The following is a 21732-nucleotide window of genomic DNA, read 5'->3' on the forward strand; positions in this document are numbered from 1 at the left end:
GGGACGGATAGGAGGGCAACAAGGAGCGCTCATTTGTCATCGAAAAGTGCCGCGGCGCTTCGCCGCTACGGGCGACGGAGGGTGGCAGATACGGAGAAGCGAGTGTGTAGGCCACATGCACTTACGGAGGGACAACTAGCGCGCTCATGTGCCCAACGATCGCAGATACATGCACGCCTGTGAAGCGTTCACGATCATCACGGCATGCGTGAGCCCCAGAGACAATGAAAATGGGGCAGAGAGAACTCCGCCCCATCGCTCTTTCCCCTTCCCTTTGGCACAGACAAGCGAAAGGCGCGCTGTGAGAGACGGCGCGTTCCTCTGCCGATGAGCAGCGGCAGCGGGCGTTGCTGGTGTACACACATATATATATGTGCGTGCGTGTGTGTGTATGTGTGTGCATGTGTATGTGTACGCCTGCGTGGAAGAGTGGGCGGGGGGCGTGTGCGAGACAGAGAGAGAGAGGAGGGCCTCTACCCACCTCTAAACTAAGACGCACATGGAAAAGAATCGACGGGACAAAGAAATCACTGATACACACAAACACACACAAAGAGTGACGGAGATATTACGACAAACAGACGCCGACGATGCTGACAGATAAGATGGGAATCTCTACAGGAGAGACGCGAAAGTTGGGGCGAAGACGGCAGCGCTACCAGAGGAAACGTGTGCACGTGTGTGTATACGGTGGCACCTCTACTTCGACGAGGCCGTCCCAGCAAACACACATACACGCGCGCATACACACAGACAGACACACACTCACGGACCAGAACGACCGGCAGCGACATGAATAGCGAGCGCGAGCGACATGGAATGGAGGGCACTTCCGTTCCTCTGCGTCACAAGCCTCGAGCTCGCCTCTATGGAACGCCACCGCCTGAAGGAGAAAGGGGAGCAGAAAATACCGAGAGGGCGAGACGCACGGAGCGAGAGCTGTGTTAGCGTGTGCATGTGTGCGTGGTGGTGGTGGTGGGGTGGTTAGTACGGCTCTTTCGCGGCGTTCCCTTCGCCACGCCTGCCCCATGTCCTGCATTGACGCTCCCGGAGACGCTGACACGCACCCCCCGCCCCCGGCACGAGCGCGCAGAAAAAAGCCCGATCAATCGGCAAAGCGAAGCAAGAGAAGAGAGAAGCTGCGGTGCCTCCGCTGAGGACGCTCGCGGTCACCTGACTGCCACGGCCACCATATGCTACGCGCGTCACGGCGCCCGAGGTCAGTGGAGCTCGTTCTCGAGGTATTTGTACTCAAAGAGGAAGTCGTCGACGCGGTCGTGGTCCCACTTGTCCTCAAAGTCGAAAAAGGTGTAGGAGCCGCGCTCCTCCGTCTCTGTTGTCGTCTGCGGCCGCTCGAGCCGCTGATACCACCGCTGCTGCTTCGTGTGGTAGCGGTAAGAGCGGGCCTTGAGCTCCTTGGCGGCAAAGTACTGCTGGTACGACTTTTGGTGGTAATAGAAGATGAAGAAGAGCGTGTCGAGGTCCATGTGGTGATAGACGTCCTTGTTGGATAGCACCGGCAGCACTTCCTGCGGGAAGTACGGGATCGGGTCGATCGCGTTCGGTGGCTCGTAGGGGCGCTGCCGCTGCACGTCGAGCGTATGCGGCAGGTTACCGAGCGACATGTCCAAGAGCTCGTGGATCTTCTTGGGCGTGAACTTGGAGCCGGGCGCGGCACCAGGAATAGGAGGAAAGGGATGGATGGGGTCCGCGTGAGTGCCGCCGACCAGGGTCGACGGAGACGTCGCTGCCGCTGGGGTGCTCGAGGGTGGTGCCGCTGCCTCCGGCACGGGTGCTTCGGTGGCCGCAGTGGCTGGCTCGGACGGCGCTGCCGTTGAGGCGGCATCGGCGGCGCACTGCTGCTGTGCCTTGATTCGGCTTTGCTGCTCAGCGGCGCGCCGCTCCCATGCGTTCAGCGTCGGGGCCGCGGCAGGCGGAGTCGTCTTCGGTTTCTCCTCCAGCGTCATGGGGCCGTGGTCGGCCACCTTCACTGCCTTTGGCTCCGGCGGCCCGATGGGCTTATGTGGCCTCTCCCAGTCCTGCGCTACTTTGTTCGTCGCCGAGGCCATCTCCGCAAGCGAGCCGATCGTGATCCCGCCACTCATGGCGTCATCGCCAAAGGTGTCGTCGTTGGCGGTGTCCATGTCGTCATCCATCCACTCCGGCACCGGTTCCTCTTCGCCGTTGTCGGCGGAATCGCTGACGCCAGCGGGCAGCTGCTGCTGCTGCTTTGGCTGCTTCGGCGCCGCTTGCGTGGGCGCCGGCTGCAGCACCGACAGGGAGGCTGGGGCAGGAGAGGCGGCTTTGGCCACGGTCGGCGACGCCCCCGTTTCCTTTGGCGAGGTGATAAACGGGCTGGCCTTGGCCTGGACTGTCGACACGGGCGTCTTGGCTTTGACTGTCGTCTTGGGCGATGACGCCTTCCTATCCTCGTAGTCGCTAACGTCAAAAGGCACGACCGGCTTCGCCTTCGGCTCCGGTATGTCAAAGCTGTCATAGATGGACATGTCCTCCATTACCTCTAAATCGACGTCGTCCTCAAGCACCTTCTGAATCGGCTCCTGCAGGTCATCCACCTCGTCGGTGTCGAGCTCCTCGTTGTTGACCATGCGCAGCAGCGACTCCCACTTGAAGAAGTGGGTTTGTAGGTTCTCGAGGCGCACCTGGTACTCGGACTTCTGCTGCTTCCCACGGCGCACGCGGCCGTTGTTAGCCTTCTGCACCTCGTACTCCAGGAGCTCAATCTTCTTGCGCCCCTCCTCGATCGCGTCCTTCAGCCACTGCTCCGTGGCCGAGTCCGCCTTTTCCAGCGCGGCGGAGGCCAGTCCCTCGTTGCTGAAGGCCTTCGTCTTCATTTCCCGCTCGATGGCGCGAAACGTTTCCATGCGCTCCTCAATCTTCTTGCGTGCCGCCTGCATTTTTGGCTTCTCCTTGTAGTCGTCGTTCTGCATGAAGCTCTTCATGGCCTCGCGATGGCGCTGCAGCTTCTTCAGTTCACGCTTTAGATCGCCCTCGAGACGCTCCTTGGCGCTCGCGTTGGGCGCATTCCCAAGCTTCTCGTGTAGCTCGTCATAGGCGTCGAGGCCCTCATTGACCTTTTTGAGGAGGCGGTCCGCCTCTGTCTGGACCTTTTTGATGTTTGACATGAAATGCGTGCGAGGAAGGGGGAGAGGAGCGGATGATGAGCGACGTGCGCCTACTCCCACACACACACACACACACAAAGACACACACACACACAGACACACAAACGAAAGCGGTGCGAAAGGGTGAGGGGAGGGCTCCCGTGTTATCTCGTGCTCTGGCGGTTTGTGCGAGGGTGGTGAGGAGGAAAGAAGAGCAGCACAGCAGACCACTGATGGCTGCTGCTGCTGCTGGTGATACAAGTGTTGGTGCTAAGCGGAGGGGATGCAGTCAAATCACGCAAGCGCACGAGCACACAATAGAATTGGCACACTAAGGAGAAGAGGCGGGGAAGGGGAGGGTAGAAAACGCAAAGAATGAGCCGCTACAGGCAGGGGAGGGGCATCCAGTGCGTGCAGCATGATCGTATGCCACGCATGAAGCCGAGGTCCAGCTTCTTTTCAGTCTTTTCTCCCCAGCGGCGAGGCGTGACGTAGCACTGACAAAATGGAGAAGATAGGAGAGCCATCGGGGGGTGGGGGAAAGGGGGGCTCAGGCACACAACGTGGAGGCGTGCCATGATGCGTGTGTGTCTGTGTCTTCAACCACCACAGAGGATCGTACTCGAGCAGCGCTGCCTTATTTTTTCAGCTTGCAAGCCATGTGTCGGATGCGGGCAGAGACTCGATGCCCCTCTTTCCTTCCTCCCCTTCCGCGTTGGCGTGTCTCTCAGACACCGCGTCATGGATACCACAATAGAGACGACAAGGCAGCGCGCTGCGGAGGAGGGGGAGGAGGGGGTGAGTGGGAAGGCTTCCTCCCACCACAGAATGTACCGCATCCCCTCCGTGCACACCAACACGTGAACGCCTTGCAAAGCAAAAAAAAATCTCAGCCGACAGGCGGCGACTGTGGCGATGCCGCGCCGGCTTACATGCACGGGCGCGCCTCACCGGATGCTCTTCGTTGTCACGCCCAACATTTGATATGGCCATCCCAGGCAGCTGTCACCACCTTGGTGGGCTCGATCGGGTGCCACAGGTGCGACACCAGCATCTGCGCGTGAGCCTTGAAGAACTTCTCCAGTTTGTTTGTCGCCCACTCCCATACGTACAGCTTGCCACCGATGTCGCCGCTTGACAGATAGCGGCCGTCGTGGCTGAAACTCAGCTGACACCGCGTACCCGAAATAGTGTGCCCAGTGAACTCGCGGTCGTGCAGGAGTCGTAGGCGGCCGCCGCCGTCGTCTCGGAAGACAATGACCTTGTTGTTGAGCGACTGCGCGGCGAGGAACTCGGGCTGCGTCGGGTGGTGCAATACGTGTGTGATGGCATGCATCGCCGCATCAGCGAACTGCTTGATCTGCACAGGACTTCGATAGTCCCACGTGCGAAGTGTTCGGTCCTCTGAGGTGGTGAGCATTTTGCTGCCCTCACTCAGCAGCGTCAGGTTGAAGATGGTGCCCATATGCCCCGTGTACTCGCGCTGGTACTTGCTGCAGCCCACGCGCACGTCGTAGAGAACGACTTTCCTGTCCACGGCGGCCAAGAGAAGGTGCGCCTCATCGGAGGGATGGTGAAGGTGCTGCACGACTGGGAGGCGGTCCGGATTGGTGAGCACGTGCGCGCAAACGCCGGTCTCGACGTCCCACATCGCCACGGTACCGTCCACTGAGCCGGTCGACATGATTGCCGCGTTCGTGGTGACCTCGAGACTCTTAATCGGCTGCGTGTGCGCCGAGAAGGTCGCGAGCAGCTGTCGCGTCGACGAATTCCACAGCCGGCACTCGCCGCCAATGTCACCCGAGAAGAGTAGATGGCCGTAGGCAGGTGGGGCCCAGCGGAGCTGCTGTATGCCAGATGCCCTGCCGGGGTGTCGCTCGCCGCTGCTGCTACCCTCTGGGTTCACCAGAGACGAAGACGATGTGGGGGCGGAGGAGGAGGTGCTGGCCGCTGCTCCATAGCCGTCCGGGATCTTGAACACACCCCGCATGGTGCGGGGCGGCTTGCACGCCTTCTGCTTCGTCGACTCCTCGTGCTCCAGCACGCTCGACGGCGGCTCCAAGAAGGACTTGCCGAGGTAGTTGACCCGCTCCACACCATCCTCAAAGGCGGCCTTTGGTGATCCGTCCGCGGCGGTTAAAAGGCGAGCAGCCGATGTGGCGGCTGCGCCAGCACCAGAGGATGCGCTGAGCGTCGCTGCCGCATTCTCGCGCCGCGCCTTCTTGAGCGCTTGCGCGCTGGCACCGGTGGGTGGAACACCGGCGCCTGTTTCAGCTACCACCTTTGCCTTACCACCTAAGGACCCGTCGTCGGCGACTTGAAGCAGTGAGGGTGGCGGGTCGGGGTAGGCCTTGCGAGCGTCCTCTGGGCTGGTGTACAACGCGAGAAGCTCGGCAACGTTGTCGCGGCGGCGCTTCATGAGTGAATGCAGGTATGCGTCCGCTGCGAGCTCTGCATCGAGCTGGCCTTCACCTCTGAAGGCCTGCAGTCGGGCCATGTCTGCCGCCGTGGGAGGTCGATCGGTGGGAAACATCGAAGAGAGCTGTGGACGTTGCCCGAGCGTGAGTGCGGAGGTGGGAGGAGGAAGTGGCGCTGCACAGATGATGGGAGCGAGGCAGGTGAAGTGCCACGGCTTACTCTGGCCCGCCACCCGCCCGAGTGCCCAGCGGTGTGAGTATGGGTGTGTTCGTGCGGGTGAGTTGAAGTGAAGAGGGAGAATGCCGGCGCGAACAAGGGGAGGGGAGGGATGTGCATGTGCCGCACAGCGACAGATGGAGGAGAGGGCTGCGCGCGTGTGTGTATGTGTGTGTGGGGGGAGGGCGGGCGGAGTTCAGCAAGTGTGCAGAAGCCGTATAATTCGTTGCTCGGCGAAATACGCCGTATCCGCCTCGCCTCGCAGCTGCTGTGTGTGCGCCCCACCCACCCCCCTCCCCTGAGAATTTGCCGAGGGGAGAAGGAGCAGCGCCGGTGGGATAGACGCAGAGGCCCTTGCCCTCTCGCAAGCAGCTGTGCGGTCGCTAAGCCGGATCATCGGCATCCCCTCTCCCCACTACAGGAGGAAGGGTAAAGGCGGGGGAAGGGGGGAGTATGGGCGGCGTGTGGTGGGGGGTGGGGGCGCCGTTGAGGAGGTACGGCCCACAAGCAAACCCAAAGTGCGGCGCTACAGACCCATCCGCATACGCAGGGCCGGAGAGACAAACGGACACGACGGAGGAAAGGGAGCTTACAGAGACCGGTGCCTGTCTGTCTAACGGTGTGCAAGTACGGTGGCCCACACACACACACACACAGACACAGACACACCGCCACACGGGTAGGCACGCGCTATGGCTTAAGGTTGGCGCTCGTCTTCTTATGCGACTGACTTCCCTCGAGAAGGAAATCGAACCACTTCTTCTCAGTCTCCATGGCGACTGGCCTGTAGAGCGGCAGCAGCACCTCTCGCCCGATGTGGCAGTTCGCGCAGCTGTACGTTAGCTTCTTCAACCCATCCTCATCCTTCGACGGCAGCTTGACGATCTGCTTTTCCAAGCCGCACGTGTAGTACTGGCAGTCCATGCACTGCAGGCACTTCGTGCTCTGGTGCAGGTCACGCGAGCACAGCACAACACTGTGACCATCAGCGCAGTGGGGGCACTTCCACACGCGGTAGTAGGAACACCCGTTCATCAGCTCCAGGTACTGGCCTCGCGTCATCAGCTTCTGAAGCGTGGCGTCGTCGCGGACGCGGCTCATGAGGTGATGGCACTTGGGACACACGGTATCGAGCACCTGGCTCACGAGCCACGCCGTGCAGGCAGTGAAGAAGAGCACGCCGACCACAAGGTACGGCACCTGCCTCACCCCGTAGCGCACCGTCTTGCCGACAAGGCGCACCTTGTTGCGCGTCGGCAGCGCCAACATTCCCTTTGTCCACCGCGTGTGCATCTCCTGCGCCTGCCGCGCGATCGCGTACACAAGTTGCACCGTTGCTTGACTCGGCTTCCCATCTCGGACAAGAGGCTGAAAGATCTCACGCACAGCGGGCTCGAGGAAGTGGCTGTCGAAGTACTCTTCAATGGGCAATCCGCTGATGAGCTGCACTGTCGCCTCCCGCTGAGCGATAACAAGCAGCAGGCCGCTGCCGCTCGGCTCACCAATGGCCCAATCAAAGAAAATCGAGTTCGCGAAGGCCTTTGGGGTGGTGTAGCCCACCGTCGGCACGAGTACCACGTACATGTCTGTCTGGCAGAGCGACTGCATCTTGTCGATTGCCTGCTCAATTTCCATTCGGTCCTCAGAGCTGAGGATGCCGACCAGGTCCGTCACACGCTTCTTGGCGTAGCGCGGCACGAGCTCCCACGGCCGCTCCGTCTTGCGGTAGTGGATCTCGTCCATCGTTTGCATCTTATCGAAAGAGGCAATGATCTCGCGGTTGTTGCGCTGGCGGCCAGCCTTGAGGTCTGCGGCCAGATCTCGACTCTGGCCGAGCTTCGATAGCGGCGAGAGAAGATCACAGCCAGCGTGCCGCCTCGTGGTGAGGAGCGGCGAGGAAGGTGAAGACGACGCTGCGACTGTTGTGGTGCCGGCCACGCTGTCGGCACCGGGGCTGCCCCTGCCGTGGATGCCGCCACACGGCAGCTGTACTACCGCGACGGTGCTGCCCCGACGCCACATGTCGAAGGCCGCTTTTACTTGACCGTGAAGAAAACTTGACACCAGTCAAGACTAGACACGCACTTGCGCACGGGCGCGTGGGGAAGTGGATCTACAACAAGGGCCAGGGCAGCGGCGATTCGCCACGGCACCACGCGCACACCAGTGAGGGGTCACAGGCCGCGTATGGTGATGCGTGCGAGGGAGTGCTGAGGGGAATGGGGTACTGGACCGCGACACACTGCGCCTTTGAGTCGCTCTCCATCGAAGCAGCGCAATTTTTTTTTTTAGACGGTGGTAATGAAAAGCGGGAGAGAGGAGTGAAGGCATGAGGAAAAAGAGGGCAGCGGTTTCGCGGCGCTGAAGGGGAGCGGGGGTGGGCGGGCATGGGTGCGCTTGTGGCTACGCGCCCCTGAGAAAGGGCAGCAGCCGCACATCCGTACCCGAGAGCACGCTCGATCACCTGCGGTGCTTTGGTGGTGGTGGGGGGATGGGAAAGGGCCTAGAAGAACGCCATTCGGTGCCTCAGCGTACACTCTGCCGGTCAGCACACACCTACACGCACATAAACACATGCAGGGCTTTGGTTGAGAGAGAGAAAGAGAGGCTCCGTAGTGGCGCCGCAGAAGCAGAAGCAGCAGCAAGGAGAGGCAGAGGAAAGGGGTGGTTATGGTGCTCGTTTGCGCGGTGCCAGCGTGCCCTGTTGCGTTCACCACTCATGGGGCTGATGCTACGCGGACTTGCACATGGCCTCCGTCTCGTCTAGGTGAAGGGCCGCAAGAACCATTCGTTGGTTGAGCTGCGCCACCCGCGCCTTGTACGCCTGCCGCACCACCAACCAATGCTGCTGTAGGGCTTTGTAGCGCTGTACGATGAAGCGAGCAAGAACCGCCACGCCGATCGTCTCGATAGATGTACCCACCTCTAGCGCTGGTGCGCCGTTGCAACCCACGGCCGTCCGTGCACGCTGCCACAGTCGCGCACCGAGGCTGTCCGCCATGCTGCCGTCGCCGCTCTCCGGCAGCTTCAAGAGACCCTCCGCGTAGCGCTGCAGCGTGATCAGCTGCTGATGAACGTCTTCAACGGTTGCCACATGTCGGCATCGGCACTCCACCGAATACGCTAGGTCGCGCGCGATGCGGCAGAAGGAGTCCGAAGCACATTCGTCGCTTCGCACTTCGTCTGCGGAAGCCGCGGCCGTTTCAGTCGAGGCGCGCAGAGGTGAATTGGCACACTGCGCTGGCTCTGACGTTTGAGGCAGCGGCTCGCTGGGGTGCGACGTCACCCAGCCGAATATGTCGTCCTCCTCATCTACCTGCACCGGCCTCACGTCAAACGACAGCGGTGGAGACGGGGGTGTGCGGGTGGATGCCTTGACATGGTCACCCAACGCCTCTATCCGCGTCCTTGCCCCTGCTGGCGTTGTCGGGAGTGCCGCTGCGCGGTAATCCGAGAGGAGCGCCGCTGCCGACAGCGTTGCTGTGCCGTTGAGTAGCGTGTAGGGTTGCTGAGCAGCGAGCGAAGCCGCTACGCGCAGTGTCTGCGCATGTTGACGCCGCCAACATCCCTGCAAGCGTCCCCATATCCACGAGCACGAGGGATGAGGCAGTCGCCGCCGGCATGCCAGCGTCCATCGAGTTGATCCTCTAGAAAGTCGTATATATATATGTGTGTATGTGTGTGTGTGTTCAGCCGAAGCGTGGAATCAGAGAGGGGGCGGCTACGCTAAGCAGGGGTGGGTGAGCTTCGGGAAGGAGGTACAGGTGTTGGCAAGGGCAGGGCGCTAGAAAGAGAGGCAGTGCCATCGGGTGTCAACAATGCGAATGCTCTGCACAGATGATGCGCCCCAGCACGGGACCTCTGCGGTGCAGATCGGGGCACGGGGGCGTCTTGTGGACGTTGTCCTCCCCTCTTTTCCAGTCAAGACAGGCTCGACAGGGAGGGAGCCCTGCGCTTTCGGTTCAAAGTGATACCGACAAGACGGAGCGACGGGTGAGGCGATGAGAGGAGTGGGGGAAGGCAAAGACACACACACACAGACACAGAGAGCAACGCGTCATGGTGAAGCAACAACAGCAAAGAGAGGAAAGAGGAAGTAAAGAGAGAGAGGGAGGGGGGCACGTCGAGGCCCCACAGGGTCCATCTGCCTGCGCATGCGTCGCTACTTCGCCACAGCACCAGCCCCCCCTCCCCACACCTCGCGCCCTTAGACCCAACTCCACGCCTTCCCCTCCCCGTCGCGACATAGAGACACCTGCGCCCACGCACTCACACGCGGAAAGTAACAGTAGACAACGAGGGCCCAACCGAAAAAATGCGACATCGCAGTGTGCGTCTCTCTCCATGCGCGCACTTCCAACCCTTCCGTACCACGAGAGGACTCGACCAGCCCAGGCAGGAGGGCCGACGCATAGAGAGGGAAAAAGGGATGGCAACAACTTCCTTCGATACCACGAGAAGAGAGTCGAGCACGCAAGCACGTACCGCGCTCCCAACTGCAGTGCGCACGTGTGTCAAAGAGGGGGGGTCAGCAGCGAGGGAAGAGGGAGGACGTTTGTGCACGAGTGTACCTACAGGCCCACAAAGGCACGCATTCCGAGGGGTTCCTGTGCGGCTATTTCAAAAATTGTAGCCGTCGTCCACATCCTCTGCATCGCTGCCAGGGTTGACGGTGAGCGCCACAGCCGCAGCAGCGAAGCACGCTCCGCTGAGGAGCGTGAGAAAGAGCGCCGAGCCGCTGATTACAGACGTGTGATAGAGCACCAGCGCTAGCCCGGGGCCTGATATGAGCAGCATGCCGCCAATGAAGAGGCCCACTGTGCTGAAGACATCGAGCGGCTCGTCATCGTCATCGTCGAAGTCACCCCTGCCGGCGCCGCGGCCACACAAAAAGAAGGGAACAGGGGTGAAGCAGTAGAGCACAAGGCTCATCAAGGGCCACGCGTTCCGTCTCGTCACAACGGTGCAGCCCAAAATCAAGAAGAGGAATCCCATCACCAGGCAGAACGCCGAGACAATGAGCTGACGAAGGCCAGACATGGTCGCGAGATGAGCGGCTGGGGAGGCGGGTACTCTGTGGCAGAGGCCGATATCAACCTCCGTCGCTCGCAGCGAAGGCTGACGCAGAGGCGTGCAAAGACTAGAGCTGGTGAATGTACCGTCGCGTGGGAAGAGCAGTTGGCTTTGCGGCCGCTGTGGCGGCCTGCGTGCGAGTAGATCGGCGCCGTCAAGGCGATTCAGCAGAGGAATGAAAAGGCGACGCGGATGAGAGAGGTGGTAAAGGGGGGCGGATGCTAAAGTACTTATACGCTCGCCTTTGCATAGGTGTATACATATATATATATATGTATGTGTGTGTGTGTATTTTGGGAAGGTCCAGCGTTACTGCTGCGGTAGCGATATATTGCGTGCGATGCGGAGAGAGACGACGAAGCTACGGAAGTGGAGAGCTGACAAGTGCGTGCGCTAAGGTGGGAAAGGCTGGGCGGTAAGCTGACGCTCGATGTCACATCATTCCACGCCTGTACTTTAAGGCATTAACGGTGAGCACTCTCAGCGCCGCCCTCCTCTTTCCTGGCGGCGCACGTGCACGCGCGCACACAAAGTCCCACCGCACTCGAGGACTCGACACTTTGCCTTCGTTGTGATGGAGAGGGCGCAGGCTGACGACATGCGCCCCTCACACATCCACACCGTCACCTCTTCCCCTTTCACAACGTGTGTATCTTTCGGTTTGTACCTCTTAGAGAGCGAGCGAGAGCGAGAGTGAGAAGCGCGTGTAGCCGAAGGCGCGCAGCTTTGCAGTACAGAGCGAGACACGCCTCTGCATCACCACTCACTTTACTTCGACGTCGACTCCTCCTTTCTCGCCAGCTCGAGCAGGTTCGATGCCACGTAATCGAGGAAGAGCCTTCGCGCGCGGATGCTGCTCAGCTTCTTCGCTGTCTGCACAACGCTGAGCCCCATCAGCAGCGATCGTGCTTCGCCGTAGCGACGCATGCGGTGCGCTATAGTGCTGGCGAGCAGGTTCGTCAGTGGATGGTCGCGAAGGCCGAGCAAGACGGCAAATTCGAGCGAGGGCGTATCACCATTGTACATGAAGGCGCCAGGACCCACAGCTGGCGCGTCGTAGCGGATAAGGACACCGGGAGCGCACGTCTGCTCTTCCGTTACGAAGATAAGCAAGTAATCGACGAAGCAGCGAATAGACACGTGCAGCACCGCACGGATGCTCCCATCAGCGCCGTCGTCTGCCACCTCCTCTGCCACCGCGGCTCCTGAAGAGGGTAGCGAGATGGGGTCGGGGAAGGAAAAGGTGATGGTGCGCTGGCGCATGGCCGGCTGAAGCTCCACCGCGGGGTAATCCGATGTAGTGACGCAGGACATGGTGGCCTGCTGCGGAGCAATGAGACTTGTTCTCCTGCCTGCGGTTGCGCACAAGCCATAGAGCGCGACAGGAAGCGAGAGAGAGAGGGAGGGGCGAGGAGACGGTGAAGAGTGAAAAGAAGCTTGTGACGAGCAAATACGCTGCATGAGAGGTCTGCACGTGTGCTCGCCCAATCGCGCACGCACAAGATGGGATGGGGTGGGGATGGGGGCGCAGCGGCCCCGGCCTGAGGGAGAGGCCGAGGAGAGACAGGAAATGTGCACACACATATATATATGGCCGCCCCCTTTCACACGCACATACACACATATGCCAGCTGTGGGTATACGTGTGTTTCTGTCGGTCTGCGCGGCGATGCACACCGAGATGCGCGATGTCAGAGACCCCCCTCGCGCAACACCGCCTACCCATACTTCCGCAGAAGCGCGTGGGCGCTACAACGCGCCGCGAAAAAGAGACACGAGTTGTGAGGACCCAAGAGAGGGAGGGGGGAGGAGGCGAAGACACAACTTCCCGGCGACAACAGCGGGGCACACACGCACGGCACGTAGACATGCGGCGAGAGAGAGACCGCTCGATGAAACGCGGCTACGGCGATGAAAAGCGAGCCGATATCGCAGGTGCGTCACCGCCCCACGGCTGGCAGAGGGGAATCAGTGCGTCACACAGGGCGTCCTCAATGCTCTTCGTCTCCTCACGCCGCAAGAGCAGCGGCGCACTGTCGTCGCCGCTCTTCGTGTAGATCAAGACCCACTCCTTGTAGCTCTGCAGCATGTTCGCGACGACGGCGTCGCAACAGTACTTGCGGAGGTTGCTAATTGCCTTGCGCTTCATGGCCTCCTCAGACGTTTCCAGCTTGAACGTGACGACGAACGGCTGAGTTGCGCCTGGCGTCGCGCGGCGAAGCCATTCTTCCTGGAGCAGCAAAAGTACCTTTGGCACGTTCGATAGCTGCAGCGTCAGCCCGTCCCCTCCGCTGATCTTTTCCTTCGACATTTTCGCGAGCGGCACGAAGTAGTCCGACACGGCGGCCGCCGCGAAGAAGATGCATGGACGCTGCTGCAGCAGCGACGGCACAGCCGCACTGCACAGCGCGCGCGAGACCGTCTCAAGGAGAAAGATATACTCAACGACCGTGTCGAAGGCAATGCAGTGGAGGAGACCTTTCGCGCGGCGGTATAGCCCCGCTGCGCGCTGCACCTCAGCCATCTGCACTGTCGTCGGCGTAGACTTCGCACCCGCTGCCGAGTCCGGGCCGAGGACGGCGTCGCTGGAAGTGGACGGCGGTGATAGAACGTCGAAGATCTGCTCGGTGCTCAGTGTTTCGAATGTGCGTCGAAAGGGCATAAGAGAGGTGCGGTGATGCAACAGTACACAGGCCCACCCACGCTCCGCCAGCGCTTCGACAAGGAGCGCACCGCGCCCGCCACTGCTGAAGTTCGTGATGAAGCGGACAGCGTTCACCTCGAGAGGCACGGTCGTGCCGCCGCTCGTGATGTAAGCGATGCCGGGGCAGCCTGGGTGAGACCGCGCGACGCCCTCAAGGAATGCGAGGAGGGTGTCTTTGTGGGCCGACAGCCGTGCCTGGACCTCGGCCGGCATATTCTCGGCGTAGAATGCATCCACGTCTTTCTGCATGTTGGTACACTCGTTGCTGCGTGGAGGTCGGAGGTGAGGACGACCCTTTCGGCTTCTCTGCGAGAGGGGGACAGACGTGCGCAGCGGGTGAGGCGACGATGTTGTGGGCGATGGGATGGGGGTGAAGAAAGGGGGGTTCGCAGAGACGTGCGTGCGTGGGTGAGCGCATGCGGGATACAAATGCGTCTCGCAGCCTGGCGGAGGCATCCGGCATATTCACTCCTGCCGGTGCTGCGTAACGCGCGGGGCCGGCAAGAGGCTCGAACCACGATATGGTTGGTGGTGATTAGCGGAGACGGCACCAAACTTTCTTTTCACTCTCGCATGCACGCAGGTGAGCTTATGAGGCTTCTTTGACCGCAGGAGCGCTGATGATGTGCAAGCAAAAAAAAGGGTGGGGTGGGCGGCAGTTGCACCGCCCACCTCACCTCACCCACCCTTGCCCATACAGGTCCGCGCTTACCCATCATCACTGATCTCGCCCTGCAGCTCTTCGCACAAGTCCTCGATGGCGGTACGAAGCGACATCTGCTGGCGGAGGATAGTCGCCACGGCACTTGACCACTTCGCACACCGGCACGCGACGGCAGACGGCGCATAACGAGCGATGGTTGGAGCGCCGTCGCTGCGTGCGCCTTTGGCGGGCAATGCGACCAAATCTGTCCCTGCATACGTTTTCCTCCGCTCGCTGTCGGCGCCATCGCTGTCGTTCGCCGAGTGGTCGGAGGAGCCGTCGAGGTCGTCCGCGGCTCCGCGGCACGTTACAAAGTATAAATATGTGTGGTAGCGCTGGGGAATGAGTCGCGGAAGGGCGCAGCGCTCCACATCGTGCACGCGTAGTGTTGGCGCAACAGGAGCCGGTGCAGGCACCGCCGCGGTAGGGGTAGATGGGTCCGGAGGGCCGTGCGCGATGGCCTTTGGTTGTCTCTCCACCCGCTCGTACAGCTCGTCGTCGTCGCTGCTGTCGGGCTTGAAGATGGACTTGATGCCTGCCGACTCGCCTGAGCGCTTCTGTGTGTCGGTCTCGGCATTTTGCTTGTCCGCTGCCCCTGACGCAGCGACGGCCGAGAGCGGACGCTCCGACTCGGCGCGCACGTTTGGTGTGCAGTGCTCGACCATGTGATTCGCTAAGCCCACCGCCACAGTGTAGTGCTCCCTTTCCAGGTCCTGCAAGCGAGTTATCCACATGGCCAGCGCCGTCGCCTTGGCGCAGCAAGAGGACGGCGGCGCCGAGGTCGTCTGCTGCTGGTTCACTGCCAGACCCGTTGGCGCGGCACTGGCTGATGGGGGCGAACAGCGGCCACTCCGCGGGTGCTCCGCCTCGACTGCCGCCTCCATTAGTGACTTTCGCAACGCCTGCAGCTGCGAGCTGATGCGTTGAAACTCGGGCAGGATAATACCCTGGATGCTGCGTTGCAGCTCTGTGACGGTGATGTCGTCGATGAGGGCGCGGTAGAAGAGCGACATCCATTGCTGGTACGTGGCGCTGCGCTCCCGCTGCAGCTTGAGGGCTTTAACTGCCTGTGCCCTGTTGCTTGCCGTCGCCGCCATGGTTGGCCTCGGATAGCCGGCTAAATCGAGTACGAAAGTTGCAGACAGAGCGCACGGCGTCTCTGTGGCTGCCACACGCCTCTTCTCAATGTAAGCGCTAGTGGACGTGATGGCCGCCCTTCTACTGTACCGCTCGAGGGGAAATCTCCAGGAAAGGGAAAGAAAAGGGTGCGGGGAGTCGGTGGAAACGTGAGAGGCGCGCGCAGATGGCGCACGTCGCCGCGCTCATGAGTGCGCACGTACGCACACGCTTGCGCAAACATCTGACGCCCGCCATGCGCGTGTGTGTGTGTGTGGGGGAGTACACTTCAGATCTCAGAAGCTGTCAAAGCTACAACGGCCGTAGCAGGAAGCCAGCGCACACCGAATGCCGCCGAGAGCGATTGGTGATGGGGGAGGGGGTGCCGCGTAGTTGACTCCTATGCCTTCCGATGGGCTGGGTACAGCGTTGATCGCTGAGACTTCGAGTGAAGCTCCACACATACACACAGACACAGATAGGCAGACGTACTGTACATGACTGCTTATACATCAGGGAGAGCCGTCACACAGACACAGACACACCAGGCAGCCCAGCCGACCTACAGCCAAAGAGCGATATCCACACACGCACACATGTGCCTAGCGGAGCGCCTTAGCACCTCGAGAAGGGGGGTGACGGAAATCAGAGAGAGAGGCAAGACAGATTGAACCAGCAGTGCCATCGCTGGCGTCCTCGGCTCGCTTCTGCCCTCCTTCTGCAAGCGAGCCCCCTCACAGCGTGCCGCCGCTCATCCACGCCAGCTGCGCACGAATGTCGGTGCAGACGAGGCGCAGGTAGCCCTCTCCGCCATAGGCGTGGGTGAGGTGGTAGTCGCCGCGCGCGAAGCCCATGGCAATGCGGACCGTGTCGATGAGCTCCTGATCTCCAGCCTCCATCGCCGCGGCGAAGCTTTCTTCGAAGCACTGCAGCGCCTGGTACTCCTGTTCACGGAGACGGTACGCCTCGCCTAGCTGCATGGTGGCGATGCACAGCTGACGTGGCGCCCCAAGTTCTTTCGCCAGCTGCAGCGCCTCTTGCAGAGTAGTCGATGCCTCCAGCTTGAGCCCCAGCCGCTCTTCCAGGTCGGCCACGCGCAGCGTCGCGTGGCACTCCTGTGGCTTCAGATCGTTCTCATGCGCCACGGTGCGGTAGCTGCGCTGGTACTTGAGGGCTAGCGGCAGGTCCCCACGCGCCTCACTCACATCACCGAGCGCCGAGTAGGCAGTGCCCTCGCCAAGGCCGTTCTTGCTGCGCTCCGCGGCCTCGGCAGCCTTCGCGTAGTGCCACGCCGCCTTGGTGGGGTTGCTGAGCTTCACGGCGTCGCCGAGGGCTTGGTGAATCCGCAAGAGGGAGTAGTTCGCTACCTGAAGTACCCTTTCATCACCGAGGGCGACGGCGAGGCGGTGCATGGATTCGTAGAGCCCAGCTGCCTCCTCCAAGTGCCCGTGCCGCTCTTGAAACGCGGCGTACGCTTCACGGGCGCTCTGCTCTAGGGTGCGATCAAGCGACTCCTTCATGTACTGCAGCGCTGTTTCATGGTACCACGCAGCCTCGGCGTAGTCGCCTTCGCCATCGAAGTAGTCGGCAAGTTTCTGGCAGTGGACAAGCACCTGCTCGAACTCGCTCTGACGGCGAAGGACTTCCACGGCGGACAGCTGCTGCTGCACCCACGCCAGGCGGTCGTCCGGGACGCTGAAGAACTTTCGCGACAGCGCGTCAACGCAGACAGGGCTGCGGTGCGCTAGCTCGAAGAGGTGCATGTACGTCTGCACGCACCCCTCTGCCAGGGCCTCGCAGCAAAGGCGGAAAGGTGCCGAGTCCCGCTCGGGGCCCACAACCACGATTGGGGCATGGGCGTCATCGACGACTTTCGTCTTTGCGGCGCTGCGCTTTTCACTGTGGGCGGCCGCACCGGTGATGCCGTCCTGCGAGGCGCTTGCGGGGCATCGGCGTCCCGCCGTGCCAGGCAACGTGGCCTTGGCGGAGGAGTCCATAGGCTGCGGAGGACTTCGCCTTTCGTAGCGACCACCGCTGCCCGGCTTGTCAGGGCGTCTGGCCACCACCGCAGGCCTCTGCGGCACCGAAGATGATGCCGATGGCATTCAGGATGGCGATGGGGAAAGAGGAGGGGGGGCAGAGACCGCTGCCCTCCGCGGCCCACTCAGCACGCGATGGCGCGTTTTCCCTCAGCGAATCGACGCGCGTGAAGTTATGTACGTCCCGGGGGGGAAGGGGAGCCGAAGTGCCCCTCTCTACTCCTTCTTAGCAACCTGTGGAAAGGCAGGCGGATGTGCCGGCGAGTTGAGGTGAGGAGGCAGTGGCGTGGAGGTGAGGGATGGCCAGCGAGAGAGGGGGAGATGGAAAGAGAGAGAGACAGAGAGGAGTGCGAGCTATTCCTCGGCTGAGTCGAAGAGGTGTAATCAGAAATGCGGGGAGGAGGCAGGGATGGGCAAAGGGCAGAGCTCCACGCGCATCTTCTTTGCTTCGACTGGGCACGACACGGTGTGAAAGGCGCGCGCGGCTAGCAAGTCGCGAAGGTCGTCGCTCCGCCCCCCTCCTCCTCCCCTTCCTCTCTTCCTGCCCCAAACGGGTGACACAGGCACGAGTACATTGCTGCGTTCGCCGTTATGTGTCCTGTGCATGGTGCAGTTTCGCGTGCCTCGGCCTCTGCGGGATGAACAGATTGGCGGAGGCGTCTGCACCGCAGCACGCACTCAGGCACGCAAAGTGACCGCGGGCTTACCAGCGGGCTATAGGCACAGATGCAGGTGTGTGAGGGGGGCCCGCACTCGCAGCAGCAGAAGCAGCAGTCATCTCCAACGGGGTCGGTGCGTGCGTATGCGCAGGTCGACGGCGGCCGCAAACGCGGTAGAGCACTGCTGGCTCTACTCCGCAGAGGGGTAACCCGCTGTTCGCCGTGCGGATGCTGTGCGCAGACGCTTGCGCAGCCGCCCCAGCTGAACCTGCCCGTCGGGCGTCACCGTGTTCGGTAGGCCCAGTTCCCGCCCGGCACGCACAGAGAAGCCTTCATCGCCGTAGCCGACCACGATGCCGGTCCTGCCCCGCCAGTGAGCGGCCGGGGGGTCAGTAGGCAACTCGGGGAGTCGGCCGGCGCGGCTCCAGCGCTGCGATGTCAAGACGTAGGCGTGCACCTTCAAGTAGATGCACTCGTACGGCTGCTCCTCAACGCGCCGCTTCACCTCGCAGAGAACAGGCGGCAAAATAGAGTCGACCACACCATCGCCGCCGCTGCATCCCTGCACGGCTGAGCCGCCGGTTGTGGCCTTCAGTTCGGCGCTGCTGAAGGTGCTTGCTGCCGCCGAGGAGGGTGGAAGGTTGTACTCTACAAAGCAGTGCCCTCTACTTGCGCCGTTCGTAGGGTTCGTGTAGAGCCGCGTGGTCACCGGCTCCGCATCCGGGTACACGTCCGTGAGGTAGCGGTGCACCGCCAGCTCACTCGTATACCAGGGAAAACCTGATATAATGAGCGCGTTAGGCGCCAGGCCAGCCACACTGGGGTGCGTTGGCTCGAGCAGTCGAGCGGCCATGGCAACACCTAAAGGGCTTCGAGTGTGTGTGTGTGCGTGTGTGCTGGGAGAACGTGCTCAGAGTAGGCGAGAGTGCGACAGTGGATGTGAAGGATGAGAGGAGAGCTGCAGTGTCGGGCAGTAGACGAGAGACAGACAGACAGGGTGAATGAAGAAAGCGCAGAGTAAGTTGAGGCACTCAATGCCCCGTTTTAAGGCGCCATGTATGTATGTGCGTGTGAGTGTGGGGTGGGGGGAAGGGAAGGGAGGAAGAGGCTGCTCGGCATCCAAACCGCTCGTTCGCGGGGCGCGAGCGTGCCCTTCTCAGGCGAGTGAATCCTTACGGTGCGGGCCGTCGGCAGTGATCTTTTCCTCTGGGGTTCACTGTGTCCCCGCAAAGTTGACGCCGCTTCCCGGAAGGTGTGAAGCGCATGTGCATGCCTCTGCCCTTGTGATTATTTCTCGCGCTCGCTCTCTGTCTCCGTCTCGCCTGTGTGCCTCTCTCGGTGCTCGTGTGCCACCGCACATTTGCCGCCAGAGAGCACGCACAGGGCACTAAAAGGCGCGCACATGCACACACATACACAGGTAAAAAAAAGCCCGTCGCAGAGTGTGCTGCTCCACCGCCTATGACCACGACCGCAACGGTAGTGACAGCTCTGCCGCCTTAAGCCCCTCCAAGACGCTCTGTGCTTTCGTGTCGCCTCGACCGGCGGCACCGCCGTTTCTGCAGCAGTGTGCCTCAATGTTTTTCACGATGCTCGCCACGTCAGCGCGCCCAAAGCCCTCGTGCACGTGCTGCAGCGCGAAGGACTGCAGCTCTGCCTCGTACGGGGCACCGCCAATCTCGAGCGCAGCACCTCGGGCACTGGACAAGAGGCTGGTCACCATTCGCGCCGTTCCGCGTTCGTCGATCACCTCCATCGACAGTAGCGGGCGGAGCAGCTGAAGGCCCTCCCCGACGAGGCTCGCGAGGGCTGTCGCTGATGATCCCTGCCCCGCACTGCCCGACATGCGCTCCTGAAGCTCACTGAGTACAGTTGCCAACACCGAGGTGCGGTGGGAGCTCCACGCACTCCACAACGATTCCGGCAATGCGGCGGCGGTGGTTGTACATGGCGGCACCAAACAGGACCGCGATGCACTTTGCAGGTGGTGACGCAGATGCTGCAGAACGGTGCGCAGCATGCATTGCATTGCCGGCACGTGGCCTTCCGGCAGCGGCTTCCCTTTTTCCTGGACGCAAACCTCTGCCAGCATCACTCGCATCGCCATATCTGAGGAGAGTGCAGAGGAAGCAGGCTTAGTGGCAGACGCTGGTTTCGCCAACGCCCTAGTCACGGTAGTGGTCCACTTTCCGCGTTGCCCAGTCGCCGCAGCGAGGTCTCCAGTTTCGCTGGTGGCAGCAGAGGCTGAACTCAATGGCCCAAAGAGTGCTGCCATTACGCCGTTGTGATAACTGCGCAAGGCATTCCTGCAGTCCATGTGCGGCGCCGCATCGGCCACCATAGGAAGGAAATACCTGAAGAAGAATTCTAAGGACTCCGTGTCGATGCGCCGGTAGAGACGCAGCAAGTCATTCACCACGGCAGCGGCGAAAGAGGTGCGCACGACCTCCGGAACGGAGCGCTGATGCAGGGCCACCACTCGCCGGTACCAGACAGGAAGTGACAGCCCTCCGATAGTGATTGGCTGCGCACACTGAATACTGCTGCTGCCGGCCACACCGCCGACGTACTGCATCCACTCCGCCTCGGAGAAGGGAAAGGCAAGGGTCGAGTCAGCCGGCACGTTACATTGCAGCTCAAGAGTCGCACTGTACATGACGCACGCGAAGGCGTGAATGTCGCGCTCTTCCAACGCAGTTGAATCGACCATTGAACCGCCGCCCACAATAAGCGGCAGCGAGCTGGCCACAAGCGCCTCGCGACACCGCTGCCACACCCTCTCGGCGCCAAGAACGCGCTCAATAAGCCCTTCAGCATGGCGTAGACTAGGGGCCGCGCTGCCCCTCTGCGCGGGCGCCGCGGCGCCGTCGCCTTCGCCGTCACTGCGGCGCGGATTGGACTGTGACCCGAACTGGAGGGTGCATACATTCATCAGTAAGTCGCGGTACTCCTTCGCGCTCTGCAGGTCGAGCGTACTCGACAGCGGGAAGTGCTGCAGCAGCTCTTCGACGCAGTCCCAGTGGGAGCACTGTGTGGCCAATCCCCATAGCAGCCCTACATCGGTGGAGGAGAGGTCTTCGGTGGAGAGCCGCGTGGTATCTCGCACGATCTTCACCTCCGCTTCGCGCTTCAACGTCGCCAGCGCAGCCGTGGTGAAGGGAAACTGCTGCACGCCACTGAGTGCGCGCCGCACTCCTTTCAATGGCACGAAAAGCTGGTCGCTCGACAGAGCGACATCGCCGTGCTGAGCCTTCGCCATTCCAGTCAGAAGGGCCTCCAGCAGCTCTGCGTGCGGCACCTGCTCATAGAGGGAGTAGGTGATGAGCGTGTCGGTCATGGCGACAGGCAAGGTCTGCTGGTTCTCACGCAAGACCTGAAGCATAGTGCGGTGCAGGATGCGGGAGAGTGGGCGCACCACTCGAAACGGCTGAAGATTCATTTGGCCCGCTTCCTACCGCAGATGACTCGCGCGCACGCACAACGTGCATATAAGCTCACGTCTTGACAGCCCCTCCCTAAGGGTAGCCGGGGTGGGGTGGCTAACTGCACTGCCGTCGACGGGTTGTCGACCGCAACGCGCTCGTGCAGGCAGACGCGCGGATGTGTACACGTTGCATAGGAAGGGACAGGGGAATGTTGTTGTCGATTTGGTGGTGGCCCAGCCGAGGAGTGAAGAAAG

At 61.6% G+C, this 21732-nt stretch overlaps 10 protein-coding genes across 10 annotated transcripts; all 10 read right to left on the reverse strand.

Moving 5' to 3' along the window:
• Positions 1-1220: 1220 nt before the first annotated feature.
• LSCM1_05401 (uncharacterized protein) lies at positions 1221-3146 on the reverse strand (the record flags this gene model as incomplete). The annotated part of the gene is made up of 1 exon (XM_067322866.1): positions 1221-3146. One exon carries the CDS (start codon positions 3144-3146, stop codon positions 1221-1223), a length of 1926 nt encoding a protein of 641 aa, XP_067178231.1.
• A 946-nt stretch (positions 3147-4092) lies between these two features.
• Positions 4093-5658, reverse strand: LSCM1_05402 (uncharacterized protein; the record flags this gene model as incomplete). The annotated part of the gene is made up of 1 exon (XM_067322867.1): positions 4093-5658. One exon carries the CDS (start codon positions 5656-5658, stop codon positions 4093-4095), a length of 1566 nt encoding a protein of 521 aa, XP_067178232.1.
• Positions 5659-6449: 791 nt separating this feature from the next.
• On the reverse strand, positions 6450-7781 carry LSCM1_05403 (uncharacterized protein; the record flags this gene model as incomplete). The annotated part of the gene is made up of 1 exon (XM_067322868.1): positions 6450-7781. One exon carries the CDS (start codon positions 7779-7781, stop codon positions 6450-6452), a length of 1332 nt encoding a protein of 443 aa, XP_067178233.1.
• Positions 7782-10379: 2598 nt separating this feature from the next.
• LSCM1_05404 (uncharacterized protein) lies at positions 10380-10799 on the reverse strand (the record flags this gene model as incomplete). The annotated part of the gene is made up of 1 exon (XM_067322869.1): positions 10380-10799. The coding sequence occupies one exon, from the start codon at positions 10797-10799 to the stop codon at positions 10380-10382; it is 420 nt and encodes a 139-aa protein (XP_067178234.1).
• Positions 10800-11600: 801 nt separating this feature from the next.
• Positions 11601-12146, reverse strand: LSCM1_05405 (uncharacterized protein; the record flags this gene model as incomplete). The annotated part of the gene is made up of 1 exon (XM_067322870.1): positions 11601-12146. The coding sequence occupies one exon, from the start codon at positions 12144-12146 to the stop codon at positions 11601-11603; it is 546 nt and encodes a 181-aa protein (XP_067178235.1).
• Positions 12147-12735: 589 nt separating this feature from the next.
• Positions 12736-13785, reverse strand: LSCM1_05406 (uncharacterized protein; the record flags this gene model as incomplete). Its single annotated transcript, XM_067322871.1, has 1 exon — positions 12736-13785. The coding sequence occupies one exon, from the start codon at positions 13783-13785 to the stop codon at positions 12736-12738; it is 1050 nt and encodes a 349-aa protein (XP_067178236.1).
• Positions 13786-14244: 459 nt separating this feature from the next.
• Positions 14245-15336, reverse strand: LSCM1_05407 (uncharacterized protein; the record flags this gene model as incomplete). Its single annotated transcript, XM_067322872.1, has 1 exon — positions 14245-15336. One exon carries the CDS (start codon positions 15334-15336, stop codon positions 14245-14247), a length of 1092 nt encoding a protein of 363 aa, XP_067178237.1.
• A 753-nt stretch (positions 15337-16089) lies between these two features.
• Positions 16090-17352, reverse strand: LSCM1_05408 (uncharacterized protein; the record flags this gene model as incomplete). Its single annotated transcript, XM_067322873.1, has 1 exon — positions 16090-17352. One exon carries the CDS (start codon positions 17350-17352, stop codon positions 16090-16092), a length of 1263 nt encoding a protein of 420 aa, XP_067178238.1.
• Positions 17353-18243: 891 nt separating this feature from the next.
• LSCM1_05409 (uncharacterized protein) lies at positions 18244-18906 on the reverse strand (the record flags this gene model as incomplete). The annotated part of the gene is made up of 1 exon (XM_067322874.1): positions 18244-18906. One exon carries the CDS (start codon positions 18904-18906, stop codon positions 18244-18246), a length of 663 nt encoding a protein of 220 aa, XP_067178239.1.
• Positions 18907-19512: 606 nt separating this feature from the next.
• On the reverse strand, positions 19513-21492 carry LSCM1_05410 (uncharacterized protein; the record flags this gene model as incomplete). Its single annotated transcript, XM_067322875.1, has 1 exon — positions 19513-21492. One exon carries the CDS (start codon positions 21490-21492, stop codon positions 19513-19515), a length of 1980 nt encoding a protein of 659 aa, XP_067178240.1.
• Between the last annotated feature and the right edge of the window lie 240 nt (positions 21493-21732).

The sequence above is a fragment of the Leishmania martiniquensis genome, chromosome 25 (assembly GCF_017916325.1).
Source record: "Leishmania martiniquensis isolate LSCM1 chromosome 25, whole genome shotgun sequence".
NCBI lineage: Eukaryota > Euglenozoa > Kinetoplastea > Trypanosomatida > Trypanosomatidae > Leishmania > Leishmania martiniquensis.